The sequence below is a fragment of the Suricata suricatta genome, chromosome 10 (assembly GCF_006229205.1).
Source record: "Suricata suricatta isolate VVHF042 chromosome 10, meerkat_22Aug2017_6uvM2_HiC, whole genome shotgun sequence".
Taxonomy (NCBI): Eukaryota; Metazoa; Chordata; class Mammalia; order Carnivora; family Herpestidae; genus Suricata; species Suricata suricatta.
The window spans coordinates 86,066,978-86,088,272 of record NC_043709.1 but is presented as its reverse complement, the minus strand read 5'-3'; the positions used below and the strand labels follow the sequence as shown (position 1 = coordinate 86,088,272).

General features: G+C 37.1%; 1 protein-coding gene across 5 annotated transcripts in view; it reads left to right on the top strand.

Moving 5' to 3' along the window:
• SLCO1C1 (solute carrier organic anion transporter family member 1C1) overlaps nucleotides 1–21,295 on the top strand; it is a 65,820-nt gene that overhangs the window by 24,380 nt on the left and 20,145 nt on the right. For 4 of the 5 annotated variants that reach the window (XM_029955666.1, XM_029955667.1, XM_029955665.1 and 1 more), the window contains 5 exons: nucleotides 3,486–3,610; nucleotides 13,601–13,747; nucleotides 15,519–15,617; nucleotides 17,342–17,587; nucleotides 18,627–18,791. In XM_029955666.1, coding sequence (XP_029811526.1) covers nucleotides 3,486–3,610; nucleotides 13,601–13,747; nucleotides 15,519–15,617; nucleotides 17,342–17,587; nucleotides 18,627–18,791 — 782 coding nt within the window. The remainder of the gene's footprint in view (nucleotides 1–3,485; nucleotides 3,611–13,600; nucleotides 13,748–15,518; nucleotides 15,618–17,341; nucleotides 17,588–18,626; nucleotides 18,792–21,295) is intronic. The other variant, XM_029955668.1, reaches the window with a different exon arrangement.

Sequence of the window (21,295 nt, the reverse complement as noted above, 5' to 3'; positions counted from 1 at the left end):
TCAAAGTATTCCAAAAAATAGAAAAGGAAGGAAAACTTCCAAATTCACTCTATGAGACCGGTATTACCCTGATACCAAAGCCAGATAAAGACTCCATTAATAAAGAGAACCATAGGTCAATATCCCTCATGAACATAGATGCAAAAGTTCTTGAGAAATACTAGCAAACCAAATCCAATAATACATTAAAAAATCGTTCACCACAATCAAGTGGAATCAAGGGTGGTTCAATATTCACAAATGAATCAAAGTGATATGCCACATTAATAAAAGAAAGGATTAGAACCGTATAATTATTACAATAGATGCAAAAAAAAAAGCATTTGACAAAGTACAAGTCTATTCATAATAAAAAGTTCTCAACAAAGTAGATTTGGAGAGAACATATGTCAGCATGTAAGGCCATATGTGAGAAACCCACAACTAAGATCCTCAGTGGGAAAAAACTGAGAGTTTTTCCTCCATGGTCAGGAACAAAACAGGGGTGTCCTCTCTCATCACTTTTACTCAACATGGAACTGGAACTCCTAGCCACAGCAATCAGACAACAAAAAGAAATAAAAGGTATCCAAATCAGCAAGGAAGACATCAAATTTTTACTATCTTCTATATGATACTCTATATAGAAAATCTGAAAGACTTCATCAAAAAACTGCGAGAACTGATAAATTCAGCAAAGTTGCAGGATACAAAATCAATGTACAGAAATCTTCTGCATTTATATACACCAATAATGAAGCAACAGAAAGAGAAATTAAGAAACCAATCCCATTTAGAACTACAACCAACCCAGTAAGATACACAGGAATAAACCTAATCAAAGAGACCTGTATTCTAAAAACTAGAAAACACTGAGGAAAGAAATTGAAGATGACACAATGAAATGGAAAGACATTCCATGCTCATGGATTGGAATGTCTATCCTACCCAAAGCAATCTGCAGGTTTAATGCAATCCCTATCAAAATACCAATAGCAGTTTTCACAGAGCTAGAACAAAGAATCCTAAAATTTGTATTGAACCACAAAAGATCCCAAATCTCCCCAGCCATCTTGAAAAAGCAAAGCAAAGCTGGAGGCATCACAGTTCCAGACTTCATGTTGTGTTACAAAACTGTAGTAATTACTACAGTAATCATGACAGTATGGTACTAGCACAAAAACAGACACATAGATCAATGAAATGGAATAGAAATGAATCCACAACTGTATGGTCAACAATCTTCAACAAAGCAGGAAATAATATCTAATGCGAAAAAGAGTCTCTTCAACAAACGGTGTTGGGAAAACTGGACAGCATTATGCAAAAGAAAGAAACTAGACTACTTTTTTAACCATACCAAAAAATCAAAATGGATTAAACACCTAAATATGAGACCTTAAACCAGAAAAATCCTAGAGGAGAACACAGGCAGTAAGCTCTTTGGCATCAGAAGTACCAATTTCTGGGGCACCTGAGTGGCTCAATTGGTTAGGCACCCAACTTCAGTTCAGGTCATGATCTCACAGCTCCTGAGTTCAAGCCCTGCCTGGGCTTTGTGTTGACAACTCAGAGCCTGGAGCCTGTTCAGATTCTGTGACTCCCTCTCTCTCTGCCCCTCCCCTGATCACCCTCTGTCTCTCTGTCAAGAATAAAAAAACATAAAAAAGTTCCAACTGTTTCTAGATATGTCTCCTGAAGCAATGGAAACAAAAGCAAAAATAAACTATTGGTATTTCAGCAAAATAAAAAGCTTCTACACAGTGAAGGAACCAATCAACAAAACTGAAAAGCACCCTATGGGATGGAAAAAGATATTTGCAAATGACATGTCTAACAAAGGGTTAATACCCAAAATCTCTAACGAACTTATAAAACTCAACATTCAAAACAAATAATCCAATTAAAAATTTAAAAATCCAATTAAAAAAGCCGTGAATATTTTTTCCAAAGACATCCACATGGCCAATAGTCATATGAAAAGATGCTTAATATCACTTATCATCAAGGAAATGCAAATTAAAACTACAGTGAGATATCACCTCACACCTGTCAGAATGGCTAAAATCAACAACCCAAGAAACAACAGGGGTTGGCAAGGATATGGAGAAAGGGGAACTCTTGCACTGTTGGTGGGAATGCAAAGTAGCGCAGACACTGTGGAGAATTGTATGAAAATTCCTCAAAAGGTTAAAAAGAGAACTACCTTATGATCCAGCAGTTGCACTACTAGGTATTTGCCCAAAGAATACAAAGATACTAATCTAAATGCACCCTGATGTTCATAGTGGCATTATCCATAATAGCCAAATTATCGAAACAGCACAAGTGTCTGTTGACTGATGGATGGATAAGGAAGAAGTGCCATATGTATATTATTATAATATATTTTTGGTGGACTATTATTCAGCCATAGAAAAGAATGAAACCTTTCCATTCACAATGACATGGATGGAACTAGAGAGTATTATGCTAAGTGAAATAAGTCAGAGAAAGACAAATACCATATGATTTTACTCATGTGGAATTTAAGAAGCAAAACGAATGAGCAAAGTGGGAAAAGAGAGAGAAACGAGAGAGACAGAGAGAGAGAGAGAGAGACCAAGAAACAGACTCATAACTATGGATAACAAACTGATGGTTACCGGAAAGGAGTTGAGTGGGGGAATGAGTTAAATAGGTGATTAGAATTAAGGAGCGAACCAGTCATAAGAAGCATCAGATACTATATGGAAGTGTTGAGTGTACCTGTAACTAATATTACAGTATATGTTAGACAACTGGAATTTTAAAAGCTTTTTTTAAGTTTTTAAAAACCCACATATCATCATCAAATCTCTAGAATCAGCAATGCAGTTCTACTAAATTTACAAGTCTAAATACAGTGTGTAATACCACAGTTTTTAAATTATTGCTTTTTCTCTGACTTGGAGATAGTCATGATTTTATCAAACATGGATATTTTTTTTCACCAGGCGAGTAGATTATTTATAGTCATTATTTTTATTTAAAAAAATTTTTAATGTTTTATTTATTTTTGATACAGAGAGAGACAGAGCATGAGAGGGGGAGGGGCAGAGAGAGAAGGAGACACAGAACCGGAAACAGGCTCCAGGCTCTGAGCACAGAGCCCCACGTGGGGCTCAAACCCACAAACGTGGGATCTGACCTGAGCCAAAGTCGGATGCTTAACCGACTAAGCCACCCAGGCGCCCCTATAGTCATTATTTTTAGATTAAAATGAACCCTTGTGAATACTTTTTGCTTTTATTTTCTTTTACTACACTGAGTAACTGGTTGAGATATGGTGTAATACCTATGAATGAGACTTTCTGGCTATCTCTTCAGGGCACTCTACTGTTAAATGCTGGTTTGGTTTAGTGATTGAGATTCAAAGGTAGTTGCAAAGTCAAACAGGCTCCATAATAAATCATGCCGTGTGCATTTCATATTTTTAGTATAATGTTAAATGAATCTGTAGTGAAGAAAACATTCTTTTTTTACAGGTACAGATATGAAAAGTATTCTCCTCTCTCTAATTCCACTCTCAGAATCTCTCCATGTCTCCTGGAGTCAGACAATCAATTACCTATCTCAGTTATAGAAAAATCACAATCCAAAAGAAGTGATGGTAAGATGATTTTTTACTTGACTAAAATAGCTTTTTATAAAGACTTTATATTGCTCTGATATGGACAAAAATATTTATATGATGTTTTTCTGTCAAAAGCTTTTATACTTCAATTGAGATACTATAGTACCATAAAAATTGCTACAATATAAGGCAGTATATGATGAGATCTGAAGAAAATATTCAGAGAATAAAAGTTTATGGAAAGAGCATTAATTGCTGGTGTCTGAGAAAAAGCTTCCATGGTTCCAGATAAGGTGGGCCATGAAATTAGGATAAAACTAGCTTAGCACATACAAATCTCATTCCAGTGTTCAGATACAAAAGACATATATTCTTCCCAAGATCTCAATTTAACTTCTTTGTTCAGCACCTTTCCATCAGAATGGGAAAAATTGGATCTCACTCAATTTTTCCCTAACTTTACACTTATTCCCAAGAGTGGCTTATATTCTAGGGAGCTTACAGTATAGCAAAGGGGGAAGTTGTGGAGGGGCCTCTTGGTGTTATTGGTCCCCTATCAACTTAGATATTTAAAATCTCTCTGAAAAACAAAAGAAAACTAAATAAAATCCCTCTGGCCGCAGTGTTTGGTCATACATGTCAGTTTAGGGCCATCCCATGTCTCCTTTTATGTCCTTTCTTTTTTTTTTTAGCACAGCAGTTCTTCCTGATCCAGATATGACAATCCTGGAAAGTTGGGAATAATTCTGTTTTTCACAGAAGACAGGGTGCAGGAGATTTTTGTCAGGATGTCTACAATCCCATGTGGTGGATGCATATTGTATAGCAGTGCTTTGTGTGAGCCACCCTTGGGAACGTGGAATTCATCTCTTGGAAACCCTTTGAGAGCCCAAAGCAGGGCACTTAGCCACACTACTACAGATGTAGCCATCTCATCTTTTGGTTTTGCTACCTCCCTGGGCTCTACCATGGTGGCCCAGGTTCTTTCTGCTCAGGGAATCTACAGACCTCCCACAGGTGTTTGCCATATTTTTGTGACAATACACAGTTCAAATGCCCTCTCTCCACTGCCCTTGAGCATTGACATGCTCAGCGCTTCCTCTTCACTACTCCCACTTCATTCCCTGTTCCTAGCCTACAGATTGCTGTGTAGGTAGTGTGGAAGCTTCTCTTTTCTTTACCTGCTAGTCATGCAAGTCTTTTATCTATCCCATAAAACCTTCTCTTTACCCTAATATCATCATCAGTGCTTTCTTCTGAGCAATGAATTCCAGAGGTCTGGTTATTTAAATAAAGGGAAGGGTCAGAGTATTAATAGAGCTATGGGGCAGAAATATGGGGGAGATGTAAAAAATGTACCCCATCCTGCTGTATGAAAAGAAGAAAAGCCCTCTGGAAGAAGAGAAGAGTGTGAAAGGAGGGTTTGGACTTTTCACTTACACATAGTGTACAGTTATTAAAGATATTCTTTATTTTGGTTTTGACAGGAAAGATATGATATAAATGTCAATACAACTAATTCAGAAATATTTAAATTTTTAATGTAAAGATGAGAAACATAGCATCTAGGGATAGGAATTATAAAATTTTTAATGTGGGGCTCCCGGGTGGCTCAGTCACTTTAGCATCCAACTCTTGATCTCCACTCAGATCAAGATCTCATGGTCATGGGATTGAGCCCCAGGTCAGGCTTTGCACTGATAACGTGTAGCATGCTTGGGATCCTCACTCTCCTGCCCCTTCTCTTTCTCTCTCTCTCTTTCTCAAAATAAATAAATATATGAACAAAAAACGTTTTTAATGTAGATACAAGTTATTAGACAAGTATACAATATAAAACTCACAATATTTTTCTTTTCTTTAAATGAGGTCCTGCTTCCTTAAAGTCATATATCTGTGTGAACATCAGATCTGGTGGACACAAAGTTCATCCTAAAAATGATGGTGGGGTGAAAATAGGGCTCTTCTAAAAAATGCTCCACCTACAACCCCAATTTCCACTACACTGGAGAGCAGAGCTGTCAAAAAAAAAATCTCTGTGACAGTGGGACTTTTTATATCTATGCTGCCCAATACAGCGCCATTAGCACATGTGACTATTGAGTTCTGTAATATGGCTAGTGTGACTGAGTAACTGAATTTTTACTTTTCTGTAACTTTAATTAATTTACTTCTCAGGAGCCACATGTGTTCTGTGTATTGGAAAATACAGATCTAAGCTGTCTTCACCTGTCCACAAGATTTCCCTACCAACAAGTATCTTGGGATCACACAAATGTTAGGGGTAGAATTGACGTTAGGATCAATTGTTTGGAAAAAGAACTCACATTATACTTTGGGGAGTGGGATGGAAATCTAGAAAAGATAAGTGAAAAATTCTTGGTCAGTTGGCTACATTTCTACAAGAGGCAAAATGAGAAGCAACATGACTCCACAACAGTCTTGTCTGTTACACAGTCAGATTCATCTACACAAAAGGATTCATCCCAGTTCCAAATAACCCATATTTTACCTTCAAATTTTACTTTAAGTGCTACTAATAAGTGGAAATAGTTCCTACTTTATATGATTATTAGGAAGATTTAATTTAAAAATGCCTGAAAACCATGTAACCCAGTGCCTGGCAGAGAGGGAGCACTCAGAAGCAGTATTGTCAGAGATAGATAATATTATCACTTTTATTAAAGCGATCAGACTCTTCTGCAAGTGAAAGTAGATTTCACTTGCAATGTGGGAGTAATTCTCAAGCTTTACATGACTATATCAAGACATGACTTCTGTAAATGCATTTTAAAATTGTTCGCTTTGAATTTCTAAGACTACTGCCCAAGGGTTCTTTTTTGTTGGAATAGTTATACTACTAAAGCATATAGGGTTTTAAATGTTTTTTTTTAATTTATAGTTTATTGTCAAGTTGGTTTCCATATAACCCCCAATTCTCTTCCCCAAAAGTGCCCTCCTCCATGTCCATCACCCCCTTCCCCTTTCCTCCTCCCCCTTCAGCCCTCAGTTTGTTTTCAGTACTCAAGAGTCTCTCATGATTTTCCTCCCTCCCTGTCCCTAACATTTTCCCCCCTTTCCCCTCCCATGATCCTCTGTTAAGTTTCTCCTGTTAGACTTATGAGTGAAAACATATGGTATCTCTCCTTCTCTGCCTGACTTATTTCACTTGGCATGACACCCTCGAGTTCCATCCATGTTGCCATGAATGGCCAGATTTCATTCGTTCTCATTGCCATGTAGTACTCCATTGTGTATATATACCACATCTTCTTGATCCACTCATCAGGTGATGGACATTTAGGCTCTTTCCATGATTTGGCTATTGTAGAAAGTGCCGCTATGAACATTGGGGTACATGTGCTCCTATGCATCAGCACTTCTGTATTCTTTGGGTAAATCCCTAGCAGTGCTATTGCTGGGTCATAGGGGAGTTATATTAAGTTTTGAGGAATCTCCACACTGTTTTTCAGAGTGGCTGTACCAGCTTACGTTCCCACCAGCAGTATAGGAGGGTGCCCATTTCTCTACATCCTTACCAACATCTATAGTCTCCTGATTTGTTCATTTTAGCCACTCTGACAGCTTGAGGTGGTATCTCAGTATGGTTTTGATTTGCATTTCCCTGATAATGAGTGATGCTGAGCATCGTTTCATGTGTCTGTGGCCATCTGGATATCCTCTTTGGAGAAGTGTCTATTCATGTCTTCTTCCCGTTTCTTCACTGGATTCTTTGTTTTTTGGGTGAGGAGTTTGGTGAGTTCCTTATAGATTTTGGATACTAGCCCTTTATCCAATATGTCATTTGCAACTATCTTTTCCCATTCTGTCAGCTGCCTATTAGTTTTATTGATTGTTTCTTTGCAGTGAAGAAGCTTTGTATCTTGATGAGGTCCCAGTAGTTCATTTTTGCTCTTGATTCCCTAGCCTTTGGGGATGTGTCAAGCAGGAAGGTGCTGGGGTTGAGGTCAAGTAGTCTGTTTCCTACTTTCTCCTCTAGGGTTTTAATGGTTTCCTGTCTCACATTCAGGTGCTTCAGCCATTTTGAGTTTATTTTTGTGTCTGGTGTAAGAAAGTAGTCCAGTTCCATTCTTCTGCATGTTGCTGTCCAGTTCTCCCAACACCACCTATTAAAGAGGCTGTCTTTTTTCCATTGGATACTCTTTCCTGCTTTGTCAAAGATTAATTGGCCATAAATTTGTGAGTCCAGTTCTGGGTTCTCTATTCTATTCCATTGGTCTATGTGTCTGTTTTTGTGCCAAAACCATCCTGTCTTGATGATGACAGCTTTGTAGTAGAGGCTAAGGTCTGGGATTGTGATGCCTCTCGTTTTGGTTTTCTTCTTCAATATTACTTTGGTTGCTCAGGATTTTTTGTGGTTCCATAAAAACTTTAGGATAGTTTGTTCTAGCTTTGAGAAGAATGCTGGTGCAATTCTGATTGGGATTGCACTGAATGTGTAGATTGCTTTGGGTAACAATGACATTTGAACAATGTTTAGTCTTCTGATCCATGAGCATGGACTGTTTTTCCATTTTCTGGGTGTTCTTCAATTCTTTCATAAGTTTTCTATACTTTTCATGGTACAGGTCTTTTACATCTTGGTTAGGTTTATTTCATATTTTATGGGGTTTTTTGTGCAATTGTGAATGGGATCAGTTTCTTGATTTCTCTTTCAGTTGCTTCATTATTGGTGTATAAAAATGCAAGTGATTTTTGTACATTGATTTTGTACCCTGCAACTTTGCTGAATTTATGGATCTGTTCTAGTAGGCTTCTGGTGGAATCAATCAGGTTTTCTATGGAGAGTATCATGTCATCTGTGAAAAGTAAAAGGTTGACTTCAGGTTTGTCAATTCTGATGCCTTTTATTTCCTTTTGTTGTCTGATTGCTGATGCTAGGACTTTCAGCACTATGATAAATAACAGTAGCGAGAGTGAATATTCTTGTCATGTTCCTGATCTCAGAGGGAAAACTCTCAGTTTTTTCCCATTGAGGGTGATGCTAGCTGTGGGCTGTTCATAAATGGCTTTTATGGTATTTAAGTAAGTTCCTTCTATTCTGACTGTCTCGAGGGTTTTTATTAAGAAATAATGCTGTGTTTTTGTCAAATGCTTTTTCTGCATCTATTGCCAGGATCATATGGTTTTTATCTTTTCTTTTGTTAATGTGATGTATCACATTGATAGATTTGCGAATATTGAACCAGCCCTGTAACTCAGGAATGAATCCCACTTGATCATGGTAGATAATTCTTTTTATATACTGTTGAATTCGATTTGTTAGTATCTTGTTGAGTATTTTTGCATCTATATTCATTAAGGATATTGGCCTGTAGTTCTGTTTTGGTTAGGTCTCTGTCTGGTTTGGGAACCAAAGTGATGTAGGCTTCATAGAATGAGTCTGGAAGTTTTCCTTCTATTTCTATTTTTTGGAATAGCTTCAGAAGAATTGGTATTAACTCTGATTTAAATGTCTGGTAGAATTCCCGAGGGAAGAGCCTGGCCCCAGGCTCTTATTTTTTGGGAGATTTTTGATAAGTGATTCGATTTCTTCATTAGTTATTGGTCTGTTTAGATTTTCTGTCTCTTCCTGTTTGAATTTTTTAGTGCATGTGTGTTTAGGAATTTGTCCATTTCTTCTAGATTGCCCAGTTTGTTGACATATAACTTTTCGTAGCTTCCCTGATGATTGCTTGTATTTCTGAGGGATTGGTTATAATAGATCCATTTTCATTCATAATTTTGTCTATTTGGATGTTCCCTCTTTTCTTTCTGAGGAGCCTGGATAGAGGTTTATCAATTTTATTTTTTCAAAAAAAAATCTTTGTTTCATTGGTGTGTTCAACTGTTTTTTTTTAAATTCTATATTGTTTATTTCTACCCTGATCTTTATTACTTTTCTTCTGCTGCTGGGTTTGAGGTGCTCTTGCTGCTCCCCTTCTAGTTCCTTTGGGTGCTCTGTTAGATTTTGAATTTGCTCTTTTTCTAGTTTCTTGAAATAGGCCTGGATTGCAATGAACTTTCCTCTTAAGACTGCCTTTGCTGCGTCTGAGGGAGTTTGGATTGTTGTATTTTTGTTTTCATTTGTTTCCATATAGGTTTTAATTTCATCTCTAATTGCCTGATTGGCCCAATCATTCTTTAGTAGTGTGGTTTTTAACCTCCCTGTTTTTGGAGGTTTTCCAGACTTTTTCCTGTGATTGATTTCAAGTTTCACAGCATTGTGATCTGAAAATGTGCATGGTATGATGTCAGTTGGTTTATATTTATGGAGGGCAGTTTTATGCCCCAGTATGTGATCTATCTTGGAGAATGTGCCATGTGCACTCAAGAAGAAAGTGAATTCTCTAGCCTAAGGATATAGAGTTATAAATATATCTGTCAAATCCATCTGTTCCAATGTGTCATTCAGGTCCATTGTTTTTATAGTGGTTTTCTGTCTGGTTGATCTATCCATTGCTGTAAGTGGAGTATTAAAATCCCCTGCAATTAGCACATTCTTATCAATAAGATTGTTTTTGTTTGTGATTAATTGTTTTATGCATTTTGATGCCCCAAATTCAGTGTGCAGAAGTTTATAATTGTTATCTCTTACTTATGGAGAGAACCTGTAATTATTATATAATGTCCTTCATCTTTTGCTACTGCCTTTACTTTAAAATCCAGTTTGTCTGATATAAGTATGGCTACTCTGACTTTCTTTTAACTTCCGTTCACATGATAGATATTTCTCCATCCCCTTACTTTCAATCTGAAGGTGTCTTCAGGTCTACAATGAGTCTCTAAGACAGAAAATAGATGGATTTTGCTTTTTTATCCATTCTGATACCCTCTGTAGTTTGATTGGAGCATTCAGTCCATTTGCATTCAGTGTTATTATTGAAAAATATGGTCTAGATTCATTGTGTTTCCTGTAGGGTTCATGCTTGTAGTGGTGTCTCTGGTAGCTTGTATTCCTTGCAACATTTCCCTCATAGAGTCCCTCTTAGGATTTCTTGTAAGGCTAGTTTGGTGGTGATGAATTCTCTCAATTTTTGTTTATTTGGGAACACCTATATCTCTCCTTCTATTTTGAATGACAGGCTCGCTGAATAAAGGATTCTTGGCTGCATAATTTTTCTGTTCATCACATTGAAGATTTCCTTCCATTCCTTTCTGGCCTGACAAGTTTCAGTAGATAGGTCTGTAACCATTCTAATAGGCTTCCCTTTGTATGTTAAGGCCCTTGTATTCCTAGCTGCTTTTAGAATTCTCTCTTTATCCTTATCAATTTTCCAGTTTCACTATGATGTATTGTGCTGAAGGTCGATTCAAGTAACATCTGATGGGAGTTCTCTGTGCCTCTTAGATTTCACTGTCTATTTCCTTCCCCATATTAGAGAAGTTCTCGGCTATAATTTGATCAAGCACCCCTTCAGGACCTTTTTCTCTTTCTTCTTCTTCAGGAATTCCTATGATATGGATATTGTTCCATTTGATTGTATCACTCAGGTCTCGAATTCTCCTTTCATCTTCCTGGATCAGTTTCTCTCTCTTTTTTTTGGCTTCCTCTTTTTCTATAACTGTGTCTTCTAATACACCTCTTCTCCTCTCTGCCTCTTCAATCCATGCAGTGGCCCTTTCCATTTTAATATGCACTTCATTTATAGCCTTTTGTAACTCATCACAGCTATTTTGAAGGTCCGTAGTCTTTGTACCAATAGCTTCTCTCATGACTTTCATGCTTTTTTCAAGCCCAGCAATTAATTTTACAACAATTGTTCTAAATTCTTGTTCAGTTATGTTGCTTATATCTGTTTTGAGCAGTTCTGTGGCTGTGATTTCTTTCTGGAATTTCTCTATAAGAGAGTTCTTCTGTTTCATCATTTTGGCTAGCTTTCTATCTCTTGTCAGTTTCAAAAGCTCATTATGCATTCTGCACCTGGTAGTATTGCTGGGGTTTTTTTAATGCTTTATTTATTTGTGTGTGAGAGAAAGGGTGAGCAGGGAAGGGTCAGAGAGAAAGGGAGACACAGAATTCGAAGACAGGCTCCAGGCTCTGAGCTAGCTCTCAGCACAGAGCCTGATGCTGGGCTGGAACCCATGCACCATGAGATCATGACCTGAGCTGAAGCCGGATGCCTAACTAACTGAGCCACCCAGGCACCTCAGTATTGCTGTATTAAAGGAGGCTCATTGACTGTCCAGGGCCTGTCCATTCAGGAAGTGTTCTTTTATTGGTTTGTCTCAATTTCTCTTGTTGTGACTTTGGTTATTTCATTTCCCTACTTAGTGATGTTTGGGACTATCCACCATGTGTACTTTGGCTTGTTTCTTGAGTTAGCCCTGAAAAGGAAAACAGACAAACACACAGGGAACAAAACCATTCAAACTCACAGACAAATCAAACAAACAAGCAAACCAAAAGGGGGAAAGAAAAGAAAAGAAAGAAAAGAAAGAAAAAAGGGCAGGGGGGACAAAGGTAACAAAAGACAAAGGACAGTCTAAAAGTGTAAAACCAGTGGAGAGGAGACATAAGAGTGAGATAAGGGAAAATATATCTGAGTGGCCAGAGTTTATCTATTCATGGCAATATATCAATGTTGGTGTTTCCTGGGCTCCGGAGAGGGTGGGGGAAGGAGAAAAAAGGGAAAAAAAGCAGCTCTTCAGCATGGATGGGCATGTTTTGGTGTAGGTGGGACTCTCAGGCTGCTCTCTGAGGCCCTACCTTTGTGGTTGTGGGGAGAAGAATGGCAATGCCCCAATCCCTTCTCGAACCAAATGTTGCAACCCACTCTTTTTGGTCAAATCTTTCTGTGCTGGGGACAGGCCAAGTTATATTTTCTAAGTTCCACCTCATTTCCAAATCCTAGTCCATACACTTTAATGACACCACCCGAGATGAGATGTACTCCTGCAGGCCTGGAGGCACCATCAGGAATCAGGGTACCAAATCCCAAGGAAAATGCGCCTGCTAAAGGGGACAGATCCCTCTTTCTGGGCTCTAGAGTTATAGATGGGATAAGAGGATCCCTCTCCGTCCTGGGCCAAGGTTTTTCTCTTCTCTAGAGACAGCTCTGTGAGTGTTTTTAGCCTCACTTTCTTTTCCCCTGTCTCTCCATGGCTCTGTGCACGCCCCGATGCTCTGCACTGAGAGGGGCTCCTTCCCCAGTTCACACTCACTCATGCACGAGGCTGTCTTCTTTGTGGACTCTGTGTCTTTTTCTTCCTACTCTTGTAGATCAGAGTATTGTGGCTTCAGTCCTTCTTAGTTTGATTGATGTGGGCAGGTGAGAATTACAGAGCTTCTTACTTCTCCATCATCTTGCTCCCCCCCTCAAAAATCAGGAAATTATTTTTTAAAAGCATTCAGGCCAATAAAGTTTTGGCTTCAAAATAACCTAAGGGTGGGGCACCTGGGTGGCTCAGTCAGTTAAGTATCTGACTTTGGCTCAGGTCATGATCTCAACAGTTTAGAGGCTCTGGGTTTTAAATCCTTATGGGACTTTGTTTCCTAAACCTGAGCCCTAAAAATTGTTATTCACTAACAAATGATTTTAATGCTGTCCAAAGTTGAAGTCTTGCCCATATAAAATTTTAAATTTTAGATAAAACTTGGCCAGCAATAAAATTACAAGGGATTTCTGTTGAAAAATAGAAAAGTTTAAAGATTAAGGTGAGAAATGCCTTTGTTCAAAATTGTGTGTTTTGTCCCCAACAGGATATTGAATGTTATTGGAGCATAGGAATTCAAAGTACTCAGCATAAATATAAAATAAAAAGAGAAAAGAGAATAAGAAACAAGGCATCAGAAACAAGAAACAAAAGAGTCCCTTTATCAAAACCTTTGGGGGATTTACATTGCCTAATATATGGAGGACAAAATATTTTCCGGTCTTGCTCAGACTCCTATCAAATTAAGTCTGTTGCACATTTCACTTTTACATTCTAATCCAATTTTAGAATAGCTTGTAGAAATGCAGAATACATATTTAACTTTGATACTGATCTAATTTCACTCCTCCTGTTTGCTTTCCTTTCAAGAATGTGAAATTGATGCCAGTTCTTCCATGTGGGTTTATGTTTTCCTGGGGAACCTTCTTCGTGGAATTGGGGAAACTCCCATTCAGCCTCTAGGCATCGCCTACCTTGATGATTTTGCCAGTGAAGACAATTCTGCTTTCTATATTGGTAATGCCTACCCATTCATCTTCTTGGGAAGCAGTGTATCTGGTTTTCTCAACTCCATTTCCAACTAAATATGGTGTGGAATAGGGTGTTATACTTCATATCCAGTTCTTATACTGAGGTTCACACATTTCTGATGTCCATACTGAGGATTTGGATGATGAAGAAACTTGCATTAGAAAGACCTTTCGCATTAGGGAAAGAACATCAGATTAAAAGAAAATAACTATAAGATCAATTGCGATCATGTACGACTTTGTATGATTCTCTTTATGGACTTCAGATTTCATAGTTTCTTTTTATTGGGTTAACTGTGCTACTGAAGCATTTAGGTGTCAAAATATATATATATATATATTTTTTAAATTTTGTCTCCAGAGCCCTGGAAATTGCTTTCTAAGATATAAACCCTGATTATTTAAAGCCTTTTTTTCCTATGAGGGATAGGCAGTAAAGAATTCTGAGTTATCAGTAGCAGATATGAATGGGTAAAGAAAAACACAGAAAGGATGAGAGCATGGTCTGAGATGAACCCATGTCTGGAACGGATCCCAGTGAATAGACCAGCAGCTAAAATCACACACAAAAAACCCAAAGTATAGCAAAAGCAAACTCCAAGTCCAGATGCATCTAAGCAGTATTTACTCAGTGCCTCTTATATCTTGGAAAGTAAATTTTTCTCTATTTCACACATCAATCTTGATTTCTTGGGGTTCTGATCTTTGAGGGCCTGGCCTTCAAGGGACAGAAAGACAAGATCGAAATTCATTGAGAAGGACTGTGGCTAGCGCCACAGTGTAGTTCTTCCCTGGCTATGTACACAGAACTCCAGAGGGCTCTGATTACAGTCAGGCAGGCTGTAATTAAAAACAGATTACCTTTTCCAATGGAAAACTGAGGCATAAATAAAAAATTAGAATAGAAGTTGCTAGGCAATGATTCTGGAAACTAGAGGAAAGATTGCAAGCCAAGAGATGCAGGCATGTATCAAGGTGTTTCCTTCCTGCTCCCTATCTTCACCCTTTCTTCTCTTCTGAAAAGGATTTGGTAACTGCCATTTACTCCTCTTATTAATTTAAATTAATCTGCCAGGGATATGTGTATATCAAGCTCTATAGTGAAATGAAAGGTATATTGTAGATACTTTGAAAGGAAGAGTTATGTTTCTGGTAACCAGAAATGATGTCATTTAGATAAGCTGCTCCACTTTCCTGGTACAGCTGTCTAGGCTGGTCATGATTGTTCCAAAGAACACCTCTTGCACTCCCAGGTCTAGCTCCTTTTGCTGGCTGCGTCCAGGGATCTGCACAGTTAGCACCCTCACACAGACTCTGAATACATGCACTTTTTTATTAAGATGGAAGAAATCAATTTTAATGTCAAAATGACTCAATGCTTAACTAGCCACGAAAACGTTTTGAAAGACCATCAAAAGAGTATAATTCTGATTTATTTTTTTATCAGTGGGGGAAATCTAATCCTAATGAGTAAAGTTTGCTCCACTTGGGGGAAATTAACTTCTTTGTAGTCTTGGTGTTACTTCCTTACTAAGAGGTAATTAGTGCTTTCCAAGTGTTTGTTTTTCTTCCAAAGCTGAGAAGCACTTATTTCCTGATTGAATAAGGTTGAAAGAATTGACAAATTAAGCACACTTAAGTGAAGAGTTGATGAAATATTTTCAGCTACTAACTGAATTTCACTCATATTTCTTATTTAAAAATGTGTTAATTTACAAAAGCAGAGAAATGCTGCCCCCCCTTTTTCTTTGGTGCAGGGTGTGTGCAGACCGTTGCAATTATAGGACCAATCTTTGGCTTCCTGCTAGGCTCATTATGTGCCAAATTGTATGTTGACGTTGGCTTCGTAAACCTAGGTAAGGAAGTTTATTTTTGTTTATTTATTTATCTTAGTCACGGCAATTTTTTATGGGGATGGTGTAAAACATATCAGATTCTCTTTTTGTAAAATAACAGGATGGTAATCTTTTTTAGATGAAAATAATCCACTGAAAATTCCTTGTTAATATAACCACCACATACATTAATAAATGAAATATGAAAAATAGGCAGTAATTAGAACTGGATGACCCATGGTTTGTTATTCAGATGTATCCTTTTTCACTTCTGGTTTGCCAGTTCAAACACATTCCAACATAGTTACGACTCAAAACTCTGGCTTCTTGTTGGCTCTTGTTGGTTCAGGTGTATCAACATGACAGTCCCATCAATTGATCATGTATTTTGTAGATTTGCCAGGAAGACCAAAAATTGAAAGTCTTTTGGCAACCAAAATTCATTCTTTACAAATCATTTTCAGGTGGAGGCATATTATAGTGAGACTGCCTTACCCCCTGTGGGAGCTTATGGAGGAAATAAATGACAGACCTCATCTTTCCATAGCTATTAATTTGTTTCTTTCCTTGTGAGATGTACCTCCTAGAAACTGGCATTACTTTTCTTTCTTTTTAAAGAAGTTCAAAAAGCAGTTAAAAACAAGAAAACAAGTTTCCTTTTTAAAAATTCTGAAACTGCATTTTGAAATTATTGTGTGTTAAAATTAAATGCAAAACTCTTGCACTAATTTTCCTTTTTTATCAAATAAACGATGATTCCAAAAATTTTACTTATTCATTCATTTATTCACTAATCTTATTAGTTTTACACCTATCCCGGGTGCTGTTCGACCACAAAATAGTGAACAAGACAGTAGTTTAATTCCTTGAGTTCCTTAACATCCTGTCTTGGAGACTGGTATAGATAAGAACGCATAGGTGTGATGAGTGGTACAGAGGGAAATTGTTAAGGAGAAGCAATGATGATGTAGTGAATAACTAGTATGAATATTTTACCAAGTATAATGTAGTGGTAATTGAGCCTCATTGTCAAAGGAAGCGTGTTTATTTTGTTGTTCTCATAGAATGCAGTGGAGATAAACCTGTTACATGCTTAATAGGTTATTTATATAGAAAAGAAAAAACACTTGATTTCATTCATCAGTACTTACCTTCTAGTCAAATAAAAAATGGTGTCAAAAATAAGGTTGTTATGAGGAATAAGATATTGACATTTTATTTACATATACAAATCTTGCTTCAGACCTTGAATAGCTCTGTGGTATTATTAACTGTCATCTAATAAATAACATTCTGAGTGGTTTAGACCAGATTTGGACCAGAAGGTAAAGGAGTTAGCTCTTTCTTTGAATAAGACCTTACACATTTAATTTGTGAACCAGATTAAAGTGGTGCTGATATGGGGTAGCTGGTAGAAGATTTTGAGCCCTCACAATTCTTCCTCACATGTTTCTTTCCTCCTGCCATGAACCCAAGGGCAGAGCAGAGAGCCTCTCTTCCAGTATTTATACTCATATTTCAAATCTAAGGAACAAAAGAAGGAAAGCATCATGTTCCAGAAACACCCTGTTCCCTTCAAAAAGCAAGATGATGATAATGTGCAGAGTAGAAAGTTATCATGCATGAATTACTAGGTATTTTATGATGTGATAGAGCTAATGCTAGGATTTTGTTTTAAAAAGAGGTGTATTTCAACACACCAGCTGTGCTGTGTATGCTATTTAGCCATCCTCTCTCTCTTTCAGATCACATAACCATTACTCCCAAGGATCCTCAGTGGGTAGGTGCCTGGTGGCTGGGTTATCTAATAGCAGGACTTGTAAGTCTTCTTGCAGCTGTGCCTTTCTGGTGTTTACCAAAGAGTCTACCTAGATCCCGAAGTAGAGAGGATTCCAATTCCTCCTCTGAGAAATCCAAGTTTATTATGCATGATCAGACAGACTACAAAACACCCCTTGGAGAAAAGTCAAAAATAATGGAAATGGCAAGAGGTGAGCCAGATTCTTCTTGATTTTGAATCCCTTTCAGTTTTCCATTGATTCTCTATGGGGGATCTATAAATAATATCCCTCTCTCCCCATCACATGTTCAGAAAAATTGAGACACTATACAGGAAGCAGAATCAAAGATTACAAAGTCAGCTTTATTACTTGAGAGTGGAATAAAGAACATAACCCAAAGTTTTGGTAATCTTTCTTGCTGACATCCCCACCCTTATACTGCTCCAGGTTCAACTTTGTAATTGCCCCCATCTGGGATTGCTGCTGCTTCTCATCAGTATGGGTGGACAGAAGAGAGTGAGTCTTCAGAGATTTTTGCCTTTTAACAGATGAGGTTTAGCCATTTGACAAATGTGTGTCAGTGCATGTTTCCCACCAGTGATCAAGGGAATGAGTGTGATGTGGAGCAAAAAGATAGACATGGTAGAATAAATTCCTTCCATGTGAAAAAGGGTGGCTGGCCATGAGGAAGGTTGGTCCTTCGCAATTGGGCCCAGCAAGCAATATTTACATTTATAGAAAAATCTTCACATTTCAAACTCTGTATAATAGGAAGAAGGGAGAATACCAAGTTCATTTCTTACACTAAAGTTCATTAAATTAAATGCAGGTAACTTGCATATTTCTTTCTCTGTGACCATTACCCAAGGTTGAAGAATAGAGACCAGAAAACTGAAGTTCTTGATGTCCTGCCAATGACTTTCAACTCTGGAGTGAGGGAGTATTCTCATCCCTCTTTCCTTTTTCCCCATATCATTTAGAGGAATCTATTCCTGTCTGACTTATATCTCTAACTGTAATCTAAACTATATGCTTGTTGTGAGTGGCTATGTCTCGATGTGAACCCGACAGATCTCAGTGTTCACTGGGGCCAGTGTTTAATATCCATAGTGTGTGTGTGCACCACACTGTGAATGCTCCTGATACGTGTGGTGGTAGGACTCGGCCATCTACGCTCTGCTGCTAAGGCTGTATCTTCCACCAAGTGTAACACTGACTCTAATTTATCTATGTTTTTTTTGTCTTACAGATTTTCTTCCATCACTGAAGAATCTTTTAGGGAATCCACTGTACTTGTTATATTTGTGTGCAAGCACTGTTCAGTTCAACTCTTTATTTGGAATGGTGACCTATAAACCCAAGTATATTGAGCAACAGTATGGGCAGTCAGCCTCCAAGGCCAACTTCGTTATCGGTACGCTCACTTATCCTTCATGCTTGCCAGTAGGCACTGTCAGCTGCATCTTCATTAACCCTTAGGATTTATAGAGAACACTGTTCTCATATGTAGACTGAAGGTGATTTATGACATTTTAGATACAAAGTCCAAAAGTGAGTGAATAAAAATTTAGCAGAATGGAAAAAAAATCCAATGGAAAAAATATTTAGATAGTCTGTGGTATAACCTTTTAGTAAGAATTATTTGCAACTGTAGATGAGTGACCTTGAGATTATTATATAAACCAAACACGCATTTTTTTAGGAGGTTGTGATACTGGATGTGTGTCTTTCAAGTATAGCCAAAACTTTGTAACAGTGGCCATTTTACCTGAACAGTTTCTAGGACTTTAAAAAGTGAATATTCAGACAGGTTAAAAGGTATTCATTGCAAAACAAAGTTTGTATTTGCTCAGAGTTAAAGGACTTTTCTGAGTCCTGGCATTCAGGTTATTTAAAAGGGCTGTGTTTCTAGTATAGCAGATCAGTCAAGAATAAGAAAGCTATTCAGGGGCAAAGAAACACATGAAGAAAGGAACAAAGAAGAAACAGAATCTATAAAAACAAGAAGACCATGCTCCAAAGTAATTGTGGATACTTTTAAAATCTGGATTCGCTCCTTTAGCCCATGAAGATGTCATTTAATGCTACTGGTTCGAGGCCTAAATATATTTTCTTCCTTTGGATATATTCCTTTATGGTAGGGGACTAAAGATTTAAAAACATTTCTTCTTCATAAATATTTTAAGAATTGTTCTATGTATCTATCTCTGAAAGAGACCTCTGAGCTTACTTTAGAATATGTAATTGTCCTGTAACAATCCTGGATAATTTAATTCAGATGTTAATTTAATTGACTCTGTTTAGACTGTTCTGCTAAATTATAAATATTAAAGCTATGCCACTGAACTTTTATTTTCAACATTAATTGGTTCAAATTAAGTTAATCGCATTATTTAATGGTTGACTTGAGGAAACATTTTAGGTTTTTTGCCCCCCTGCATGCCAATCAGTGCTTTATACTGACTTTAATAAGAAGAGAAATGAAAGTTTAAGAGACATTCTTTTCATTTGATTTTTAAATCTCCTTTGTGTTTACTGAGATATAACTTCTAAGCAACAGTTAACACTACACTCCCTAAATGGATAGTGTAGCTGGCTGAATGTTTACACATAAATCTGTATGGCAACCATTAGCTACAACATGTAGCCCATTTCAGAAACCCAGAAGCTCCCTCAAACCTCCTTTTACTCAGTACTCTTTCCTAAAGCTAATAAGTATTCTGAACTCATAGATCAGTCTTACCTGTTTTTGAACTTTATTTAAATGTAATAGTATGTTAGGTACTCTTTTGTACCTCGCTTATTTCAACTGAAGTCAAATCTGTGAGATCATTCATGTTGTTTATAGCAGTTTGATCTTTTTCATTGCTGTGTCATATCCTATCACATGAATATACCACAGTTTATTCATTTTATGGTTGGTGACCATTTGGGTCTTTTTTTCCCCTTTTGACAGTTATAAATAACACTGCGTGACTATCCTATATAAATTTTGGTGGGCATATACATACATTTTTCTTGGCTGTATCTTGGAGCAGAACTGGTGGGTCATAGAAAGTATGCATATTTAGATGCAGTAAATATAATTGAACCATTTACAGTAGGGCTCTGCAGATTCATAGTCATGCTAGAAGTATAAGAGAGTTCCAGTTGTTCCACCACCCTATGACACTTAGTATTTGTCAGTCTTTTTCATTATAATCATTCTTATGGGATGTGGTGATATCTTATTGTAGTTTATTTGCATTTCACTGATAACTAATGATGGTGAGCACTTTTTTTCCAGGCTTGTTTGTTATTTCAACATTCGCTTTTCTTTATTATGTTCAAATTGTCTATTTTTCTTGAGTTGTCAGTCTTTTCTTATCGACTTGTAGAGGTAGGTACTTTTTTTGATACAAGTTCATGAATGATACAAGTTCTTGAATATATGTATTATAAATACTTTCTCACAGATTTCTTCTTTTCACTCTCCTAACAGTGAGCATCTTAATTTAATTAAGTCTACTTTCCAGTCTTTTTCTTTCTCATTAGTGCTATTTGAAGCCTCTTTTAAGAAATTTTTGTCAAACCCCAAGTCCATGAAAATGTCTTGCCAGTATTCCTACTAGTAGCTTAAGTGTTTTAACTTCCACATTTAAGTTATAATCCTTTTTTTTGTATAATGTGAAGATAAATGTCAAGGTTGATATATCAAATGGAAAAGCGAACTTTCCCCCATAGGTTGCAATGAAATGCTACATCTTCAAGTGTATGTTTGTTTATTATTATTCAACATGTGCAGAGCAGAATTTGAAGGCATTTGATATTGCTGTCACTAGAATGATAAATACATTTTTATATCAAATTAAAAACATTTCATAGGGGAAAATTAAGAGCATTGTTTGGGTAATGGTATTTATAATAGAAAACAAAATT